Consider the following 17656-nt stretch of genomic DNA (forward strand, 5'->3'; position numbering starts at 1 on the left):
GATCCCTTGAACAGCTCCATAAAAAATAAAACAAAGGGAAAGAAAAATCAACTTGCTCCATCCCACCTTCAGCAATGTAAATTCATACATTCTCAGTTGATGGGGAGAGAGGTAAAGGGCAACCAGGAGGCCAAATTATTTGGGAATCAGAGAATATGTGAAGAGGAGATGGGGGAAGAACTCACCATACTGACCAAACTGCTGAGGGATTAATGTCTACCAGGCAGGTCCTGAGCATCTCTAGGTGGGCTGGACTGGTTTGTAAATGTGAACGCTGGTTAAGAAAAGACTAATTTATACTTCTAGGGACAACAGTTTCTCCATGTTCCCAGGGTGTGGAACAGCTTCCTTTTGTCAAGAAGATCTGTTTAAATCCAGCAGTCACTCGAGCACTGAGTGTTTCAAAGCAGAGCCCAGGGAGCTTCACCAAAGTGACTTCTCTGACTACGCGTGGTGTGTGCACGTCACGAGCGGGTCTGGCCGCAGATGCACCGGCCCGGACTGGCACGGGGGCCTTCGTGGTTTCCTTCTCCTCCCCCAGCTGCTCAACAACCAGTTCCCAAAAACCCCTAAGAAATCCTCTGGAAAAAGACAACGCTACCTGCCGAGGTTCCAGGCTGTGAAACCCCGGCTTTTAACTGTCCCACCGGCTCTTCTTGCGTTTGGGGGGCTCCGGGACGGCGAAACCATCTGTCTTGTTTTCCCGGCTGTTGGCCTCCTTCCTGCTCTCGCCGTTCCTGCTCTCGTTGCTCCTGCCCTCGCTGCTGTTCCTGCTGTCCCCGCTGTTGTTGCGGCCGCCGGCGCCCGGGAAGTCGGTGAAGTGCCGGCCCTCGCCGTGGCGATGGATGTCGCCGTGCCGGCCCTCGCCGTGCCGGGGAGCGTCGCCGTGGCGGCCGCCGCCCTCGCCGTGGCGTTGGACATCGTTGTAGCGGCCACCACCGCCCTCGGCACGGCCACCACCGCCCTCGGCACGGCCACCGCCCTCGGCACGGCCACCACCGCCCTCTCCGCGCCGCGGGACCTCGTTGTGGCGACTGTTCCGGTTGTCGTTGTACCGTTCTCTGGCAATGCCACCAACGCCGCCGCCGCCTTCTCGGCTGTTGGTGCTGGCACTTGTGTTGTTGAAGCCCTGTGCTCCCCCCGGGAAGGTGGGCACGCTGCTCAGAGTCCCTGTGCTGGTGAAGCCCGGGACGCCCTTGGCCGCCGCGGCGGGGCCGTCGGGGTTGGCGGCGTTCTGCTGCGCCGAACTCGTCGGGACGGAGTTGAGGCTCCCGGCGCTGGTCCAGCCGCTGGCACCGGCGGCAGAGCTCCCAGTCTTTTGGTTGTTCAAACTCGCGGCGACAAAGTGGCTCTTGTACTGGGACTGCAGGAGAGGGGAGGGAGAGAACAGAGAGCAGGTTTGGCTCCGCACTGCCCTGCAGGACGGGGAGCGATCGCGGGCTCACGAGCCCGTCTTGGATCGGGGGGATCCCCCAGGAAACGGAGTTCCTGGAAAAATCTTGGCGTGATTACATTCCTGCTGTGCTTATGAACACAGAATTAGTAACGGGCATCTGCTACCAGAGCACAGAAACAAGGGAGCTCCTATATGGTGGGGTTAATTTTCACACTGAAGGGAAAGAGTTTCTCTGTTCCCCCTTTTTTTGGATTGCAATTACACTATTGTTGCTAAGCAACCTCAACAGGACCAAGCCAAGGAGCAGAATCCAGGAGGGAAAGAGAGCAAAGAGGCAGCAGAAAACAAAGCAAGTTTGGCAAATTTGTGCAAACACGTTCAGTCCAGCCTGCACACGAATTCCACCACTTCACACTGCAGTGCTCCGAGTGACACGGGCACAACCACAAAGCTCAACTTCCCTGAAATCAACAGGGCTGCTGCATTTTCAGGGGAGAAAATGAGTCCAAGTGATGGAACCAACCTGGAAAGCTGCTTTCATTGCTGTCAGCCTGTCCCCCATGGCCCCCGTGGATGGCTTGTAGGCCTCGTAGTTACTCATCACACTGTTGTTGTTTCCGCGGTCCTGTGCAAAAACACAAAGGGCAACTGCAGAGGTTTATCCCACACAGACACTCTCAGTTCAGCCACTCTCCAAATCTACCTCGACCCTGCACTCAGGAAATTCATCCCCTAAGGATGACAGACTTGTGGGAGCCCTGAGCAGCAGAGCCATGACCTCGAGGACCATGAAGTAAAGAAGCATTAAGTCTTAGTGAGTGACAGGAACTGTTTAACTGCAGTTTCCAGCTCCTATAGTGCAATTAAAAGTAAAATGGAATCAAATGGAGTTTTTCACACAGGTCACAGCCAGGACAAAGTGTGAACAAGGCTCCAGCTGTGGCTTTTGGAAAGATGCTGAACATGGAAGTGTCCAAGGCCAGGCTGGACAGGGCTTGGAGGAACCTGGGCTGGTGGAAGGTGTCCCTGCCCATGGCAGGGGGTGGGACTGGACAAGCTTTAAGGTCCCTTCCCACCCAAGCCATTCTGGGATTCTATGACATGTTTTCAACAGCTCTGCCCCTGTACACACTGGCAGTGAGCTCATTTCCTAGCACAGATGTGCCTCAATAAGCATCCCCAGTGCTGCAAGATTTTTTTCTGCCAAGAATCAGCCTGGAAATGGCTTTTCAAGTCATTTATTAGCATTTATTTTGCAGCGACAGTCTATTTTGGGAAGAACCTGCAAACCTTCTGGATCACTCTGGCCCTAAGGAGGGCAGCTCTTGGCAAGAGGAGAACAGCACAGGAGAGTTTCATTTGAGATCTCTGATACCAACTCTGAAAGATGCTGAGCTATGAAACCCTTGAAAGCACAGGCTGTAATCCAGTACTGAGATTGTTTAAATTAAAGAGCAATCAATACTAAGTGTAAAAGTTCCAAGAACCTGTAAACAACCTCTTCAGCATCTCTACTTACAGAATTTTCTGAGCCCAGCCCGGGGCGTTCCCGGTACCCCAAGCCACCACCACCAATATTCAGCTTCTTGCCTTTCCCTCCTTTGAACCGGGATTTCCGGAACCACGGATTCTGTAACAAAAAGGACAAATGTTTCTCCTCACGGGGAATAAGGAGCTTCATAAATGCATGTAATGAGGCTCAGAAAAGAAGGATTTGGAGCATTTGAAAACAAAAAACATAAATGCTGTTTTCTGTTCAACCACACAGCTGCTGTAGCCACTTCTGTCACGTGGGTCTGAAGATTTTTGCTACTAATGCTTTCTATGAAAACTGATTTTATGCCCTCAACTTCCATCCATGTTTAAGTTGTGGGGGTTTGCATTCTAATAAACCCAGGAATCAATACAATTTCCAGTGCCATCACTTGGGAGCTCTGCACCTGCTCATGCTTTGGTTTCACTAGCTTAGCCCACTGCTCGCTGGAAGAGAAATGAGGGTCTGTCAGCAAAACTTCCTGCACCAAGCAGTGGCCAGGAAATGTCACCCCAACCAGACCTCCTGTTCCCAGGTGTTTAAATAATGGTTGGCTGCACCTCTTTTTGTGCCCTCCAGTCTCCAAATCTGAAGAAGGCAGTTGGCCAAACCATTCTGCTTTGACACTCTCCTTTCAAAGGCAGCCTGAGGAGCTCTGCCCCATAAATTCTGTCCCTTCTGCTGTTTCTGTACCTCAGAAAAAGTATTCTGGCAGCTGCTGTTCAAGATGCTTGGCAATGAAGCCACAGGCATGCTAATCCATCTCTGAATTTGGGAATGACCAAAAAGCCTTTGCTCTCTTGCAGTTACACAGGCAGCAAAAGACAAAAAATGAAAGAGCTGATGAGTTCAGTGGCACAAGCACAACTGCTGCAGCTACCTGTCATCCCTATATATAGCAAATCTGCCAGAGAGCACTGCCAAGCACATGGAGTGATCAAGCAACAACAGGGAATGTCCCTGTAATTGTTTTCTAGTTTAGCTTTCAACTCAGCTGCACCTCCCAGGTGCCTGCCATAAAAGTGCATCGAAAATCTGATTGTAATGAGACACTGGCATCAGCCAGATTACAGCTCCTAATTTCCTAGGCAGTGCCTGGCCCCAAAATAGATCACATACTGTGTTCCAAAATACCCATGGATTCTTCCAAAGGCCATTAAAAACACTGGGAAGCCTACTTTAAAACAGGACACTGCTAACACACGATGGAGCCAGAAACGAGTCCCCCGGCTCCCGATTTTGTGCTGGTCGTGGAATGAACCTTCCTCTACTCATCCATACCTGCATTGCCAGATCCAACAGCTCTTTGGAGACATGTTGATTGGCACCTTCCAGGTTTCTGACGAGGTCCCCAGCGAAGTTGCTGTCCTTGGGAGTCAGCAGAGTGTAGGCAACCCCCTTCTCGCCCGCGCGGCCGGTGCGGCCGATCCTGTGGGTGTGGGTGTCTATGTCCCGAGCCACGTCGTAGTTGATGACAGTCTTGATGGAAGGGATGTCTAACCCCCGAGCTGGAATAAAGGGCAACACAAGGGGAAGTGTGGTTATCCCCAGTTAACTCACAGCAATCCCACTCATACCAGCCTGTCACCTCATTCTGCTCCAGCACACCAAAGGAGTTTCCACAGGAACACATCTCGGTTAATTCACCTTTCCTGGGCTTCAAGGCCAGGCTGGATGGGGCTTGGAGCAACCTGGGCTAGTGGAAGGTGTCCCTGCCCATGGCAGGGGGTAGAATGAGATGACCTTTAAGGTTCCTTCCAACCCAAACCATTCTATGGTTCTAAAACTCTTCAGTGCAGCAACACCTTCTCTAACTTTCATATAAGTTACACCAATCCCCAAATTCACAGGACTGGAAGTGGAAGGGATATCTTTATATGGCTGTATTTCCAAGGAAGACAGAGGGCTTTATCAAAGGACACCAAAATTCACTCTTTGTTCAGCAGACATCTGTGTACAAAAGCTGTTCTAGTGCAGGTTTCAAGTGTGTTCACCTCTTCATTTAAACATGTATAATGTCAGCTGATGAATGAATAGCAACAACTTCCTTAAGACATAGCTTATTTTCCTTCTGCATATTAAACAATACATCAGCCTAATGCAAGCATCATTAGGAGACTAAAAATAACCCCCCTTGCTAATGCTGCCATTCACAGGCTTGTGGTGTGTCCTGTGCAGGGCCAGAGCTGGACTCGATGATCCTCGTGGGTCCCTCCCAACTCAAGAGAGTTCTATGGTTCTGAAAAGCACCTGGAACACAGTGCTCTGAAAATGCAGAAGCCAACCTGGCTGCCTTCCACTGAAACAAGTTTGCCTTTCTGCTGATCCCCACAGCGTGCCAGGCTGGCTCCCAGAACGTCACGCACCTGCCACGTCGGTCGCCACCAGGATGGGGATCCCCTTCTTCTTGAATTCTGAAATGACTTTATTCCTCTCACTCTGGTCCATGTCCCCATGAAGCAGCCCCAGGTTATGATCCTCCTGCTTGAGGTTATTGGCCAGTTCCTCTGCGTTGGCCTTCTTGGTGACAAACAGGAGGACGCTCCCGGAGGACGTGAACTCCACGAGGCGCCGGGTGAGCCAGTTCCACTTGCTGGGGCCAGAGGGGAAGATCTCCACAATCTGAGTGACATCTTCGTTTGCCTGAGGGGAGAAATGTCCCTGGAGTCAGGGAGAGGGGAGGTACAAGCTCTCTGTGCACCCTGAGTCAAAAGGAATAAACGTGCAGTCCAGCTCCCAGCACCACCGGGGAGTTTCCCTGAAAGATTTAATTTTTACAGGGTTCAATATTATTTAATTCAAGGATGATGCTCCCATAATACAGTAATAATTCAGATCAAAGAATAAAAACCCTGTGATTGAGCTGGGAAAGCTGTTTCTTTTCACAAGCAAAATTTAGTAGGAAAAATTCCCAGAATGAAGGGGCTTCAGGTAGCCATTATTTTTTTGTTAAAAGAAACATCATATTCCTGATGGAAAAAATAAACACAGAGAATTGTTGAAAAGAGAAATGTTCTGAAGGCATCCTGTGAAATTTCTCAACAGTTTCCATATATAATAAGCAAAGTTTCCCTACAGCAAGTTTCCCTCTGCCCACTTCATCAGCTTCCCACCAAATCCTCAGCCTGCTGATAGTTCAGCTGCTACTGTCAAGCAAGTCCAGCATCAACATTCCCACATAACCCAGCTGAAAGACATTACAACTTTAGCTTCAAATCCTTCACTGCAACATAAATAAAAAAATAAAAATCACTGCAAATTAAATAAGAGAAAATAAATAAAGCTCTAATGGGTTTATTTATATTTTTGTGACAAAATAAAAGGACATACCCATGATTCAGCCTAATACAAAAAAGTTAAAAAATAAATCACTTCATTAATGGTGCTTCCCTCCTTGATGAAACCTTCCACCACTACATTTGCTGGAAGAAAGGTCAATAAAATAAAAAAAAAACCAAAACACAAAACTACTATTTTTTGTTAATCACGAAGTATTTACTCTTAAATATAAATGATGACTGCTGCAGTTTAACTTCAGTTTCAGAGACCAGAAATGGAACAATTCTTTGCTCTGATTGTCTCACAGGTACCATGGGATTACCTCTCCAATGTCTCCCTGCACAACCCGGATTGGGTCGATCAGAATATCCCGGGCCAGTTTCTCGATCTTCTTACGGAACGTGGCACTGAACAGGAGAGCTGGAAGAGAAACAGGGCTTGAAATGGAAACTTGCTTTCAGAACTGTGAAAACACAGCACAGATGTTGTGAACGAGGGCCTGGATTATTCCTGAGGAATCTGGAGGCTGAGTTCTGTTTTCCAGGTTCTAATGGAAATTATCAGTCGCTCTCAGGACGCCTCAAAGCGTGGGAACACATTTCCTGGCACCTGGAATGCTGATAATATGTGGCACTGCTGGGAACTTTCTCTCATGGCAACTCAGAACACTGAATTTTGAGGCATTATGGACACGAATTCAGCTCATCAGCTTTCCTCTGAGTGCAGCCAGTGGAGGGATTAGAGTGAGGAGCAGCCAAATCCCCACGAGCCACAACTGCTCCCTCCCCACAGCCCACGCTCAGTCACACCAGTGGGCTTTGGCACAAGTCTCCTTGTGTGGTTGTGTCCAGAACTGGGAATTCATGCTCTGCTCCAGACTGGTGCCCCACCACAGAGCCTCCTGTGACTCTCAGGAGGTTACTTTGAGACCTTTACTCACTCTGTCTGTCGGGACGGACGTGGCTTGCGATTGATCTGACCTGATATTCTGCAAAGGAGAAGAAATAACGCTCTAATCACCACTGCTGCTCATTATTTAGGAGAATAACTCAAAATGCAACTTCACTGCTTTATTTAACAGACAACCACGGGATGAATGAGTGCCTCTCACTCATTATTTCATTTCACAGTCCCACTAAGCTGGGACTGGACACCCCTGCTTTCCAAACCAGTGACCTTTGTTCAATACCTACCAAACCCCATATCAAACATTCTGTCAGCTTCATCAAACACAAGGTAAGTGACTCTTTGAAGGTTTGTAGCTTTCTTTTTCACATGATCAATCAAACGACCCTATTAAGAAAAAAAACCCCAAGTTTTTAAAGTGTATTTTAAATAATGTTGATATATACAACCTCTGAGCACTTCACTGCTTTTTATCCTCACTTACCAGAGACTTTGAACAGAAAACATCTCAAGGCTTCAGTCTAGAAATGTCAATATTCAAATCATAGAAAGATTCCTAAAACTCTCATCAACTATGCCTGACAAGCTGAACTTATAGCTGTTTTTTCAAGGTTAAGAGTTTAACAATTTTCCATTCTTCCTTATAATTAAATTTGAAATGTGAACTGCCTACTTAATCCCCCAATTTTTGGCAAGGGAGTTTCTCATACTTTCTTTTCTTGCCTGGTACCAAATAAATAGCCACAATAAAACTTTCTCTAACCATTTGTTGCTCTGTTTGTGTTTCTGCAATAAGCAAAACCAGTTGTCAGTGGTGCTTGTTCAGCACCAACACCCATCCTGATTCAATGTTTCAACCCTGCAGTGTTACTGCCACTGGCTTCACATGGACTCAGGAAGATGACACTCAAGATCATGACATTTTGGGAATTCTCTTTGTGAATTTAAGGCTCAGCAATCAGAAGCTGGTGTTGTGCTCAGCTGACACAAACAGACCTCGCTTGCTGCTCTGTAACCTCCTCAGCTTCTCTTGGGAGAAGATTAAACTCAACAGATTTGCTCTCAACACCTGACAGCCTGTGAAGAACTCGGGTCTCAGTGACCAGACAACTCATTTTGAATCACACTGGAATTAAAGATCTGTCTCAGCTTCAGGTAAGCAACAAAAAGCTGCCCTGTGTGCACACAGGTACTTACAGGGGTGCAGACCACGATCTCTGCCCCCTCCTGAAGGGCTTTGGCTTGTTCCCACATGCTCCCTCCTCCGTACACAGCCACGGAGCGCAGGTTGTAGGCCTTCCCAAAGCGCTTGCACTCCGAGTGGATCTGGGAATTGGGAACAGACACATCACAGGCCACGTCAGACAGCTCTGGGAAAACACATCTGCCTTGGAAACACAGCCCAGCTCCTGAAATACACCTTGCAGCTAATAACTTAATGTAATTATTCTGAAATCCTCAAGGTTGAATACTTGAACACGTGGATAAGTTTTAGTAATTTCAGAAACCTATTTGGGCATCCAACTGTAATTCAGCCTGCAGGCTCTATCTTTTTACACATACAGTTTGTAGCAATGGATCCACAGCATTCTTATACTTGAAAACAACGTGGGAGCACTGTGCAAAAATTTAAAATTTCAGATTTGTCCTGATCCTTCAAGAAAAAGGTGCAGGGAAGAGCTGTGAGCTGGAGCCACGCTACTCATGCTCAGAGCAGTTTTTTTTAAACACTTCGCTGAGGTTCTCTGATAATTTTTGCCCAGAGTTTTGTCTTCTTCTCCAAGAACTCTGGGTGGCACACACAGGAATGCCACACACCTACCTGCTGGCAAAGCTCTCTGGTGGGGCAGACAATCACTGCAATGGGACCATCCCCTGGCTCCAGCTCCTTCTGATCCATGATGTGAATCAGCATCGGCCAGATGAAGGCTGCTGTTTTCCCACTTCCAGTCTTAGCTATCCCAATCATGTCTCTGCCACTCAGTGCAACTGGAACACCCTAAAAAGAAGGAGGTTCTAAGCCCATATTATGCCTACCTCAGCATATCCTTGTGCTAGACTTTACATGAAAACTCAGGTAACAAGAGGAAGGCACATTACAGAGGACTTACAGCAACAATATGTCAATGCTTACAGAGTTTTATTGCCAAGTTCAGATCTGAATTAGTCTGTTTTTAGGGCTGGAAGCCATTACCATGTTGGATTGATGGTATCCTGTATGAAATCAATGTTTGGGCACAGTACAGCAGCCCAAGGATACAGTTACATGTACACAAATGAACCCTGTGCAGTTCTAAGAACACTAAAAATTCTCTAAGCCTGTTCCTTCTGTAGCCACTCTGAGTGCTGAAGGCCTGAAGGCCTCAGTTCATCCTCACTGCTGCTACAAGGACCTCTCAACCACAGGGTTTTACAAATACTAAGGACCAAGGTCCTAAAATGCATCACTTGGAAACAGCATCACATCCTTCTCTGTACCTCAAGAAAAGCATCAGCAGTGGTGTGGTTAAAATCACATTATTGATAACCTTAATTACTTATGGCAACCAATCTACAGATGCAGTAATTCCCTTTTGTTTGCATGGCTCTTAAAGGAATAAATTTGTCAGTGGATGGCTCTTTATTCAGCTACTGCTATTTTTAATACAATTTCTAAAAAAAAAAAAAAAACCACAAAACCCCCCCAAGGCTTTCACACATTTCTATAAGGAAGAGATGTCACTTGAATGCTCTTCAGTCTTCATCAAAAGACAAATGAAGAAAAGGATATGGATATATTTACAGTGGTCATTTAACAAGAACAAAAGTGGGTAAACCTCTATTTAAAAAATATCAAAGCTATTTTCCTGGAAAAACACAAATTCTCTGTGACAACTCTCTACAGACAACCAGAACTGTGGCTATCACATCCTCATATGGACAAGAGGCCTTGGCATGTGTTTGATCCGTTTTCTTTAGATGTTAGAGCAGCAGCAACACTCACCTGACATTGTATTGGAGTGGGTTGGGTATACTCTGATTTCCTAATTTGATGCATAAGTTGCTCATCAAATCCAAAATGAGCAAAACTACTGCCAGGCCTTGGAGGAGCAGCACCAGAGACCTTGGAAACACAAACAGAGCTTTGTTTGTGGAACAGTAAGAGAAAAACAAAGAGCAATCTGTACAAAAAATAAAAACAGGGTATCACTGCCTCTGAAAATGGATTTTTACTTTATGAACAAATGCAAATTCCAGAGGAGTTGTGTAACTAGGACTTGCAGGTGTGAAAATTTAGATTAAGTGTCAATCAAGACGAGCTACTAAACGTCACAATTACCTCCCTGTATAATTGGTGTTCTTATAATTCCCTTCATAGAAAGTCACCCCAGTAACATGGCACAAATGGCAAAAGAACTAATTTTTGCATCTAACTTTTCCAGTTTTAATTCTTGACTCTGGAGTTCTTTATTCCAAGTGCAACCATGCAATCCTGGCAATCCTCACTGCCAACTTCCACAACCCCAGAGGAGACTTTCACGAAATCAAAAGTCACTGCAGGTGTCTGAGAGGCTTGGATTCAAAAACTGGAGTTCCTTGTGAAAATCTCCATTAAAACAAAGATTATCCAAAAGGAATGGGAGGGGAAAGATGGTGACAGGACAGTTTTGTGTCCAGCTTACCCGGAGGTTCAGCTTGTGCCGTAACTCCACCACCTGCTGCGGGGTCAGGCTGGTGATCTCCTCGTGCTCATCATAGAAATTCTTCTCAAAGGGTGGATATTCAATCTGCAAGGTAGTTTATTACTAAGTTAGTCCAGACTCAGGATTCCTTTCTTTCTGAGGTTCTTAACTGTCTGCAAGTACATTCCTTTAATATGAAGCTATTTCAAGGACCTTTAATGTGACTTACCCACGACAGCACTGAAACATTATGGGACCTCCTCAGCTCCTGCTTTCTGGAAAGCCTCAAACAGAACAAAATGGAATAAAATCCCTTCCTACCTCTGAGTGGTCAATAGGTGGAAGAGGATCAATGATTTTTTTGGAGGGTGCAATCGGGTTCCCATCACTATCATACTCCAGGTTATCCTCCTCCTCCTCCTGGACCACACCAGCAGTGGGGTTTTCAGCCATGTAGCGAAAATACGCTTCCTGCAGCAAAACAGATCAGCACCATCACATACAACAGGATGCAAAATTACCACTGTTTGTTCAAGTGATGTGTAAATGCTAAATGGCTGCTTGCTTTCATACCCACCACTGAGGAAAAAAACCAGCCACATTCACTAGAACTGATTCTTCCAACAAACATCAAGAGATCCGTCCAGAAGGACAGTAAGCACAAATGAAAACAACTCTAAGTGTCAGCCAGACCACAAAGTGTTTCTTAAAAACAAGCTACTCTTACATGTCTGCTTAACAACTCCTTCCACCAAGTCTTGTTATGTTTAGCAATAGAAGGGAATCTATTCTTATTTCCACACGGACAAAGCACAAATGCTGCAGGTTTCTAACCAGAGGACATGATGTTACTAAGTATATGATGCTTGTTTTTTTAAACACACTATGCCAAACAGTTTCTTCTCTTCCCCTGACTAGACTCTAAGAAATGAAAATGTATCTAATTTTCATTGAGACAGTCAACAACAAATGTGAAAGAAACTATTTCAGAAGAGTCTTTCAAGACAAGCCCAAGTTAAGTCCCTGTCACCACTGTCACATGCCACCCTCACAGCTCACAAAGATGTCTGTGTCCCTCAGAATCCCACTGGCACACCAAGACTTTCTCAGGGAGAAAGCACCAGTCTCACTTGACTTGAAGCAAACGTTTAAGATCAGACTTTCAAAGCAAGGTTCAACTAAAAATATATGCATTTACTCCTCTGGCTTTTCCCCTTTCCTGGCCGATTATCCCTCAGTCTCTCAGCTATTCACTCAATAGATTGGAACAACAGCTGTCTCCAAGTGTAAGTCACCTCTGCTCAAACTTTGGCACAGCTACACTTGGAAGCAAAGGCCTTGAGGCCAGACAACCCTGCCAAACTCTGCCAGTAACACAAGAGTTATGAATTACAACTTAGTGGTAAGGTATGTTTTGAAAGGAAGTCTTTCCTCTTTACTAATTCTGTTACAGTGATGCTTATAATCCCCAATGAGAACTGGAGCTCCTCTGAAAATGAAGAGCAAAAAGCCTGATTCTTGCCCTTAACAGACACTAAATTCCACTGCAAGTCACCTCCACACTCTAACAGCCTCTCCCTGTGTCCCATGGTGACTGTGCTCATTTCAAATTTGATGAGACCCTCAGACACTGAAAAACCTGTACAGGAAGTTGAAGTTCAAACTGACTGAAAAAAATCTTCTTAAATGAATGCAATTGTCTCCTAATATTCTTCTTGAAACACCCAGAAGGGTAGAGGCAGCAGGGTGACCCCTAGAGCTTCCTGCTGAATTGTCCGGGTACTGTGCATGATACTGGAGTTTTGTTTGTACCTTGCAGTTATGTGTTTGGAGAGGGAAGGTAAAAGAAAACAAAACAACAAAAAAAGAAGATAGAAAGACTGCATAGGAACTCACTTGGTCATCTTCCTCTTCAATGTCATCTCGAATACCCCTGGAAAAACAAGCGGAGAAAAAAAACTTCCCTGCAAGTGTTCCACAGACTCAGCTCCACAGTTTCATTTGATTAGTGCTGAGCTCCAGATTTCGTGGAAGACACAACACTAACAACTCGGTAACATTTATAACCCCAACCCATGGAGTTTTCACATCTGGTGCCAACCATAACAGCGACCCTGCAAAGACTTCTCTTTACTTCTAGCAATGAGACTGAAAGGTTAGGACTCCGTCTTCCCAGTAGAAGCCACATCAAAGATCATCCTGGTCTAAAGCTCTTGATGCTACAGAAGTCTCATAACTGAAGAGGAATATGAGCCAGGAAGAGCAAATCCAGTTCAGAACTTCCCCAGGTGGTGATTTGGATCCGGTGTTCTGTTTCAGGACCACGTATAATCTGATCAACCCCATGCAATGCAAGTTCTAACCAATGTATCTGACATTTCTATCAAGAATCAACAGCAGAACTATTTCCCTTGCTCAAAACAGCTGCAAAAATTTAAACAGTTTTTGAACTCCAAATTTACTATCCCAATTATCACATGCTACCTGAAATACCAGCTTTAATGTCTTAAAACCTAGCTGAAGTTTGGAAGAATCTCCAGGACTCAGGTACAGCAGCACTGAGTTATTTTGCTCACATAACTGCAATTTTAAACTAAACCATCCTGATCTTTCCAAGGGTGTGGGAAGAAGAAAAACTATCCAGGCTGCTCTGGAAGGTGGCAGGAGTACAATGTGCTGCCCCAATTTCTGTGGCCTAGAAAGGCTCCTCGTGTGGGATAACTCTCAGTGTTGTTGCAGTTTACCACAGGATGCTGCCATGGATTCTTCCCTCCTATTATCCCATTTTTACAGCACAGAATCTTTACCCACAGGGAATATCATGCACTGTTTAATGCTGTTCACTAGGTATATATCATTCTGTCTACAGAACAACCACCATCAACAAAATGCATTGGAATTGTCTCAGCACCACACAAGACAAGCAGGGATGGGAATGACAAAAGAGAACTTACTTAACATTCTTTTTTTCTTTGTCTTTATCTTCGAGTCTCTTCATGTCTCGAGCAGCTTGATCCTAACAGGTCATAAAATTATCATATGTTAAAAAGACCAAGATGATAAAACGTGGAAGGGGAGAATGTTCCTGCATAACTAGACCATTATGTCACAGAGATGACACTTTTTGGGCTGAACTTCTTCGTGTTCCATATCTGATTATCCTAAATAAATTCTCCTACTAATCCCTTTGAAGTTATACACTCTTAAGTTTGTGGTAGTGTTGTTGAAAAAATAAATCACCCATATTCCTCCTGAAAACACTATGCTCATAACAGAACTGTAGCTAAGAAACAGCCCATGATAAACACAAATAATTAACATTCTGGCAGTGAAAAATGCAGAAAACCTCAGTCTGATATCCAGAGACAGGCACAGCTCTGTGTTGTATTGTTTTGATGTGCTCAAAGCAGTTAAGTTATTGTAAATCAGATCCACCCTCTCCCTACCTAATCCACCTTTGAGTCCTAACACATAAAAACCAAAGTTAAATGACACTTTGACTGCAGCTGCCAAAGCCCTGAGTGGCATTTGCTGCTCCTGACTGTGGCCACACCAATGAATAAACATTTCCCGAGCCGGGTCTTGCCTCCACTTCAGCCATGAATGCTTCCAGAGGATCATCATCGCTGTCAGAGTCTGCTGACTTGGAATGAAACTGCTGCCGAGTGGGGGAGTTCTCGGCGGGAATGTAGGGCAATTCCACATTGCTGGAATCTTCCTCCTCATCCTCAAAGTACCTGAAAAGAAACGACCAACAGCCCAGTCAGCACATAGCTTACAGCACTGTGCTGTCTTTCATGGCTTCTGAATGAGTCAGGGTTCCCACACGGGTAATAAAAGTCAGGATGGACAGTTGAGATTTATTAATTTACCTACAATTATTCATGTCATAAGGTCAAAGTGCTTGCAGGACAAACAGATATCACAAAACTGATCTTCTTGAGTGACTCTCCCAGGCTGGTAGACATGGGATGCTTTTCTGACCCATCCCCCCTTCCATGTGACAGATTTCATGAAATGGTTTGGGTTGGAAGAGACCTGAAAGTCCATCTCATCCCACCCCCTGCCATGGGCAGGGACACCTTCCACCAGCCCAGGTTGCTCCAAACCCCGTCCAACCTGGCCTTGGACACTTCCAGGGATCCAGGGGCAGCCACAGCTTCTCTGGGCACCCTGTGCCAGGGCCTCCCCACCCTCCCAGGGGAGAATTCCTTCCCAATATCCCATCTAAACCTCAGTTTGAAGCCATTCCCCCATGTCCTGTCACCCCAGGCCCTTGTCAATAGTCTCTCTCCATGTTTCTTGCAGGCTCCTTTCAGGCACTGGGAGGCCACAATCAGGTCACCCCAAAGCTTCTCTTCTCCAGGCTGAACAACCTCAATTCTCTCAGCCTTAATTTATCCATTTATGCAGCCAACAGAAGGGTTAGTAAAGAACTGTGGAGCTGAATATTCGTTTCCCTGTGCAAAAGACACCCAAATTTCTCCTGCTTGGCTCCAACTCTGAACATACCATGGAGTGAATAAGCTTGAGCTGACTGGGGCTCAGCTGGGATCTGTTCTAGAGAGGGGAAGGCTGGAGGAGGAGAGCTCTCCGTGGGCTGCTGGAGTATCTCACAGTCCTTTAAATACATTAATGTATATTTATATATATATATGTATATAAATGTCACAGATACTTCTCTTGTCCTCGTAAACTTTAAAACACTAAAATGTGCAGCTTGATAAACACAAGGAATGACTGTACTCACGCATTCTCTTCATCAAAATTCGCTCTCTTTGACCCAATTTTGTAGAAGGAAGGCAGCTGAGGAGGCCCTGATTTTGCAAAGGCTGCCGAGGAACCGGCTGTTCCAAAAGCGCTGTGGGACTGCTGGGACAGCTTGGGCTCCTCCTTCTTCCCAGGTGTTATGGCAAAGCCACCAAACCCAAAGCCTCTCTTAGTACCAGGTCCACCTTTATTCCAATTCATGATGTCCTCAATGTACCTGTTAAAATGAGAAAGGACAAATTAATGCCCTTTCTGCTTTAGGAGGTTAGAGATAATTGTCACGATTTTTCTTGTTTGTGGATCACACCAGCTATGGAAATGTGAGTGACAAGTTTGATCTGCTTCCCACAAAGGACTTGGTTCTGTACTTTTCTTGTCAGTGGGAACACATCCACAGTTCCAGAGACAAAAAAACCCAAGTGCTTATCTTCCAAAAAAGGTCATGTCCCTCAAGGCTTACTTAAGCATATTTAAGATGTTACCTATCCTGTCTGTTTGCAGTCCAAGACAAACAACCTCAGGGCCAGAACTTTGAACATCAGGAGGAACAAGAGATGAAAAGTCAGCTTGGTGCATATTTTGCATGTCCACAGTCCCATCCTTGAGTGTAAATAGCACTCCTGCAACCTCTAGAAAAGTGGGCCCAGAGCAGCAAACAGCTCCATCGTGAGACCAGACACACCTCTGCCAAAAAGTCAACTCCTTCCTCTTAAGAAAGCATCTTCAGCCACACACATATGTGTATATATATGTGTGTATATATGTATATACTCTATATAATATATAAGGTCTCCAACCTACATTTTTCAAACCATATTTTAAATACTACACCTACCACGTCCACCCAGACCTTGATTTTCTAAGACGAAGATTGAACTGATATATTAAGATTTAGAGTTTCCATTCTGAATAATTTAATTATCTGCATGGTCAAGTAAATCATACCTGTAAGGCACTAAACAGCAAGACACCCACTGCTTTCCAGTGCATTATAATCAGCTGTCCAAAGGCTACAAGTCTCATTAAACAAATCCTCACACTGAGAATCCTTGATGAGATCAGAACTTGTGGGCAAGAGAAACAACTTCACAATAATCCAAAGGTAAATAGTGCTGCTGCTCCCTGGACTGAACATTTACCAGCTTGGGACTTGCTCAATAAACCTCGAGTCTAGACCAGAGCTCAGGAGCAGATTTGAGGGACAATTCTGCTACTCAGCTCTGCGTGGCAGGGACTGACCCTGGAGCCCTGACACACCCTGTGGCCTTCACACCTGCGGGTCTGCGGCAGCTTGAGAGCTCAAAATGTGCCACAGAGGGGTGAGAAGTGGATCTGCACTTCTGCTGCTGACAGGGGAACCTTTTATGTTAAAACCGTGGAGTTAAAACCTGACTGCAAGGATCCTTCCTCACTGTACTTATCCACCTGTACTTATCCACCTTCTTTTTCCCCTCCCACTACCGCAGAAAATAAGGAGAACCACTTTTTTATTTCCCGTACAGCCACGAAAGCACAAGACGTGCTCAGTCTGCCCGCGGCGCCAGCGGCGAGCGAGTACAGGGATCACGGGCAACCTCCCGAGGCTTCGCTTCCCCGCGCCCGCCGTCCCGCGGGAAGGAACTCCCGAGGCACGGACCCTTGCCCGGACCCCTCCCCAGGGCCGCGCCGCGCCCGCAGGGCGGCGGGAGCCCGCTCCCCTGCGCACGGCAGGGCCGGCAGTCGCGGGCGGGCGCTGTCCCGGCCGCCCGGGGCCCTGCGCGGGGCCCTTCCCGCCCGCGGGGCCGCGGCGCGGGGCGGGCCCTTTGTGCGGGGCAGGCCCGAGCCGCCCGCGCCCGCCGCCAGGCCGCAGCCCCGGCGGCTCCGGCGCGCGGGGGGGCCCGACGGGGCGGCTCTGCGGCTCTGCGGCCCCGCTGCCCTCGGTGCCCCCTCGGAGCCCCCTCACTCACCGCCGGCCCCGCAGCCGCCGCCGCCACTGCCCCGGTTACCGGGGCGGGGGGTGGAGACGCGCCGCACTGACGTGCCCACGCACGGCACGCGGGCGACGCGCGCGGCGCATGCGCGCTGCCCGCGGGTGAAGCCGCGCCGAAGTGTGGGCGGCGGGACCGGGCA

General features: G+C 46.8%; 1 protein-coding gene across 2 annotated transcripts; it reads right to left on the reverse strand.

The window, feature by feature from the left end:
* Positions 1 to 10: 10 nt before the first annotated feature.
* On the reverse strand, positions 11 to 17607 carry DDX42 (DEAD-box helicase 42). 2 transcript variants are annotated; one of them, XM_064636178.1, is made up of 18 exons: positions 17494 to 17607; positions 15528 to 15764; positions 14364 to 14514; positions 13732 to 13793; positions 12674 to 12710; positions 11099 to 11248; positions 10778 to 10882; positions 10099 to 10218; positions 8938 to 9114; positions 8313 to 8441; positions 7403 to 7502; positions 7150 to 7197; positions 6532 to 6629; positions 5297 to 5573; positions 4212 to 4438; positions 2916 to 3026; positions 1920 to 2021; positions 11 to 1363 (listed from the first exon to the last, which is right to left on the reverse strand). In XM_064636178.1, the coding sequence occupies exons 2-18, from the start codon at positions 15746 to 15748 to the stop codon at positions 635 to 637; spliced, it is 2844 nt and encodes a 947-aa protein (XP_064492248.1). In that variant the 5' UTR covers positions 15749 to 15764; positions 17494 to 17607; the 3' UTR covers positions 11 to 634. The 2 variants fall into 2 exon arrangements, with proteins under 2 accessions (XP_064492248.1, XP_064492249.1); XM_064636179.1 differs by lacking the exons at positions 12674 to 12710; positions 15528 to 15764; positions 17494 to 17607 and having other exon boundaries at positions 14364 to 14435.
* Between the last annotated feature and the right edge of the window lie 49 nt (positions 17608 to 17656).

This window comes from Pseudopipra pipra, chromosome 26 (genome assembly GCF_036250125.1).
Source record: "Pseudopipra pipra isolate bDixPip1 chromosome 26, bDixPip1.hap1, whole genome shotgun sequence".
In the NCBI taxonomy this organism is placed as follows: Eukaryota; Metazoa; Chordata; class Aves; order Passeriformes; family Pipridae; genus Pseudopipra; species Pseudopipra pipra.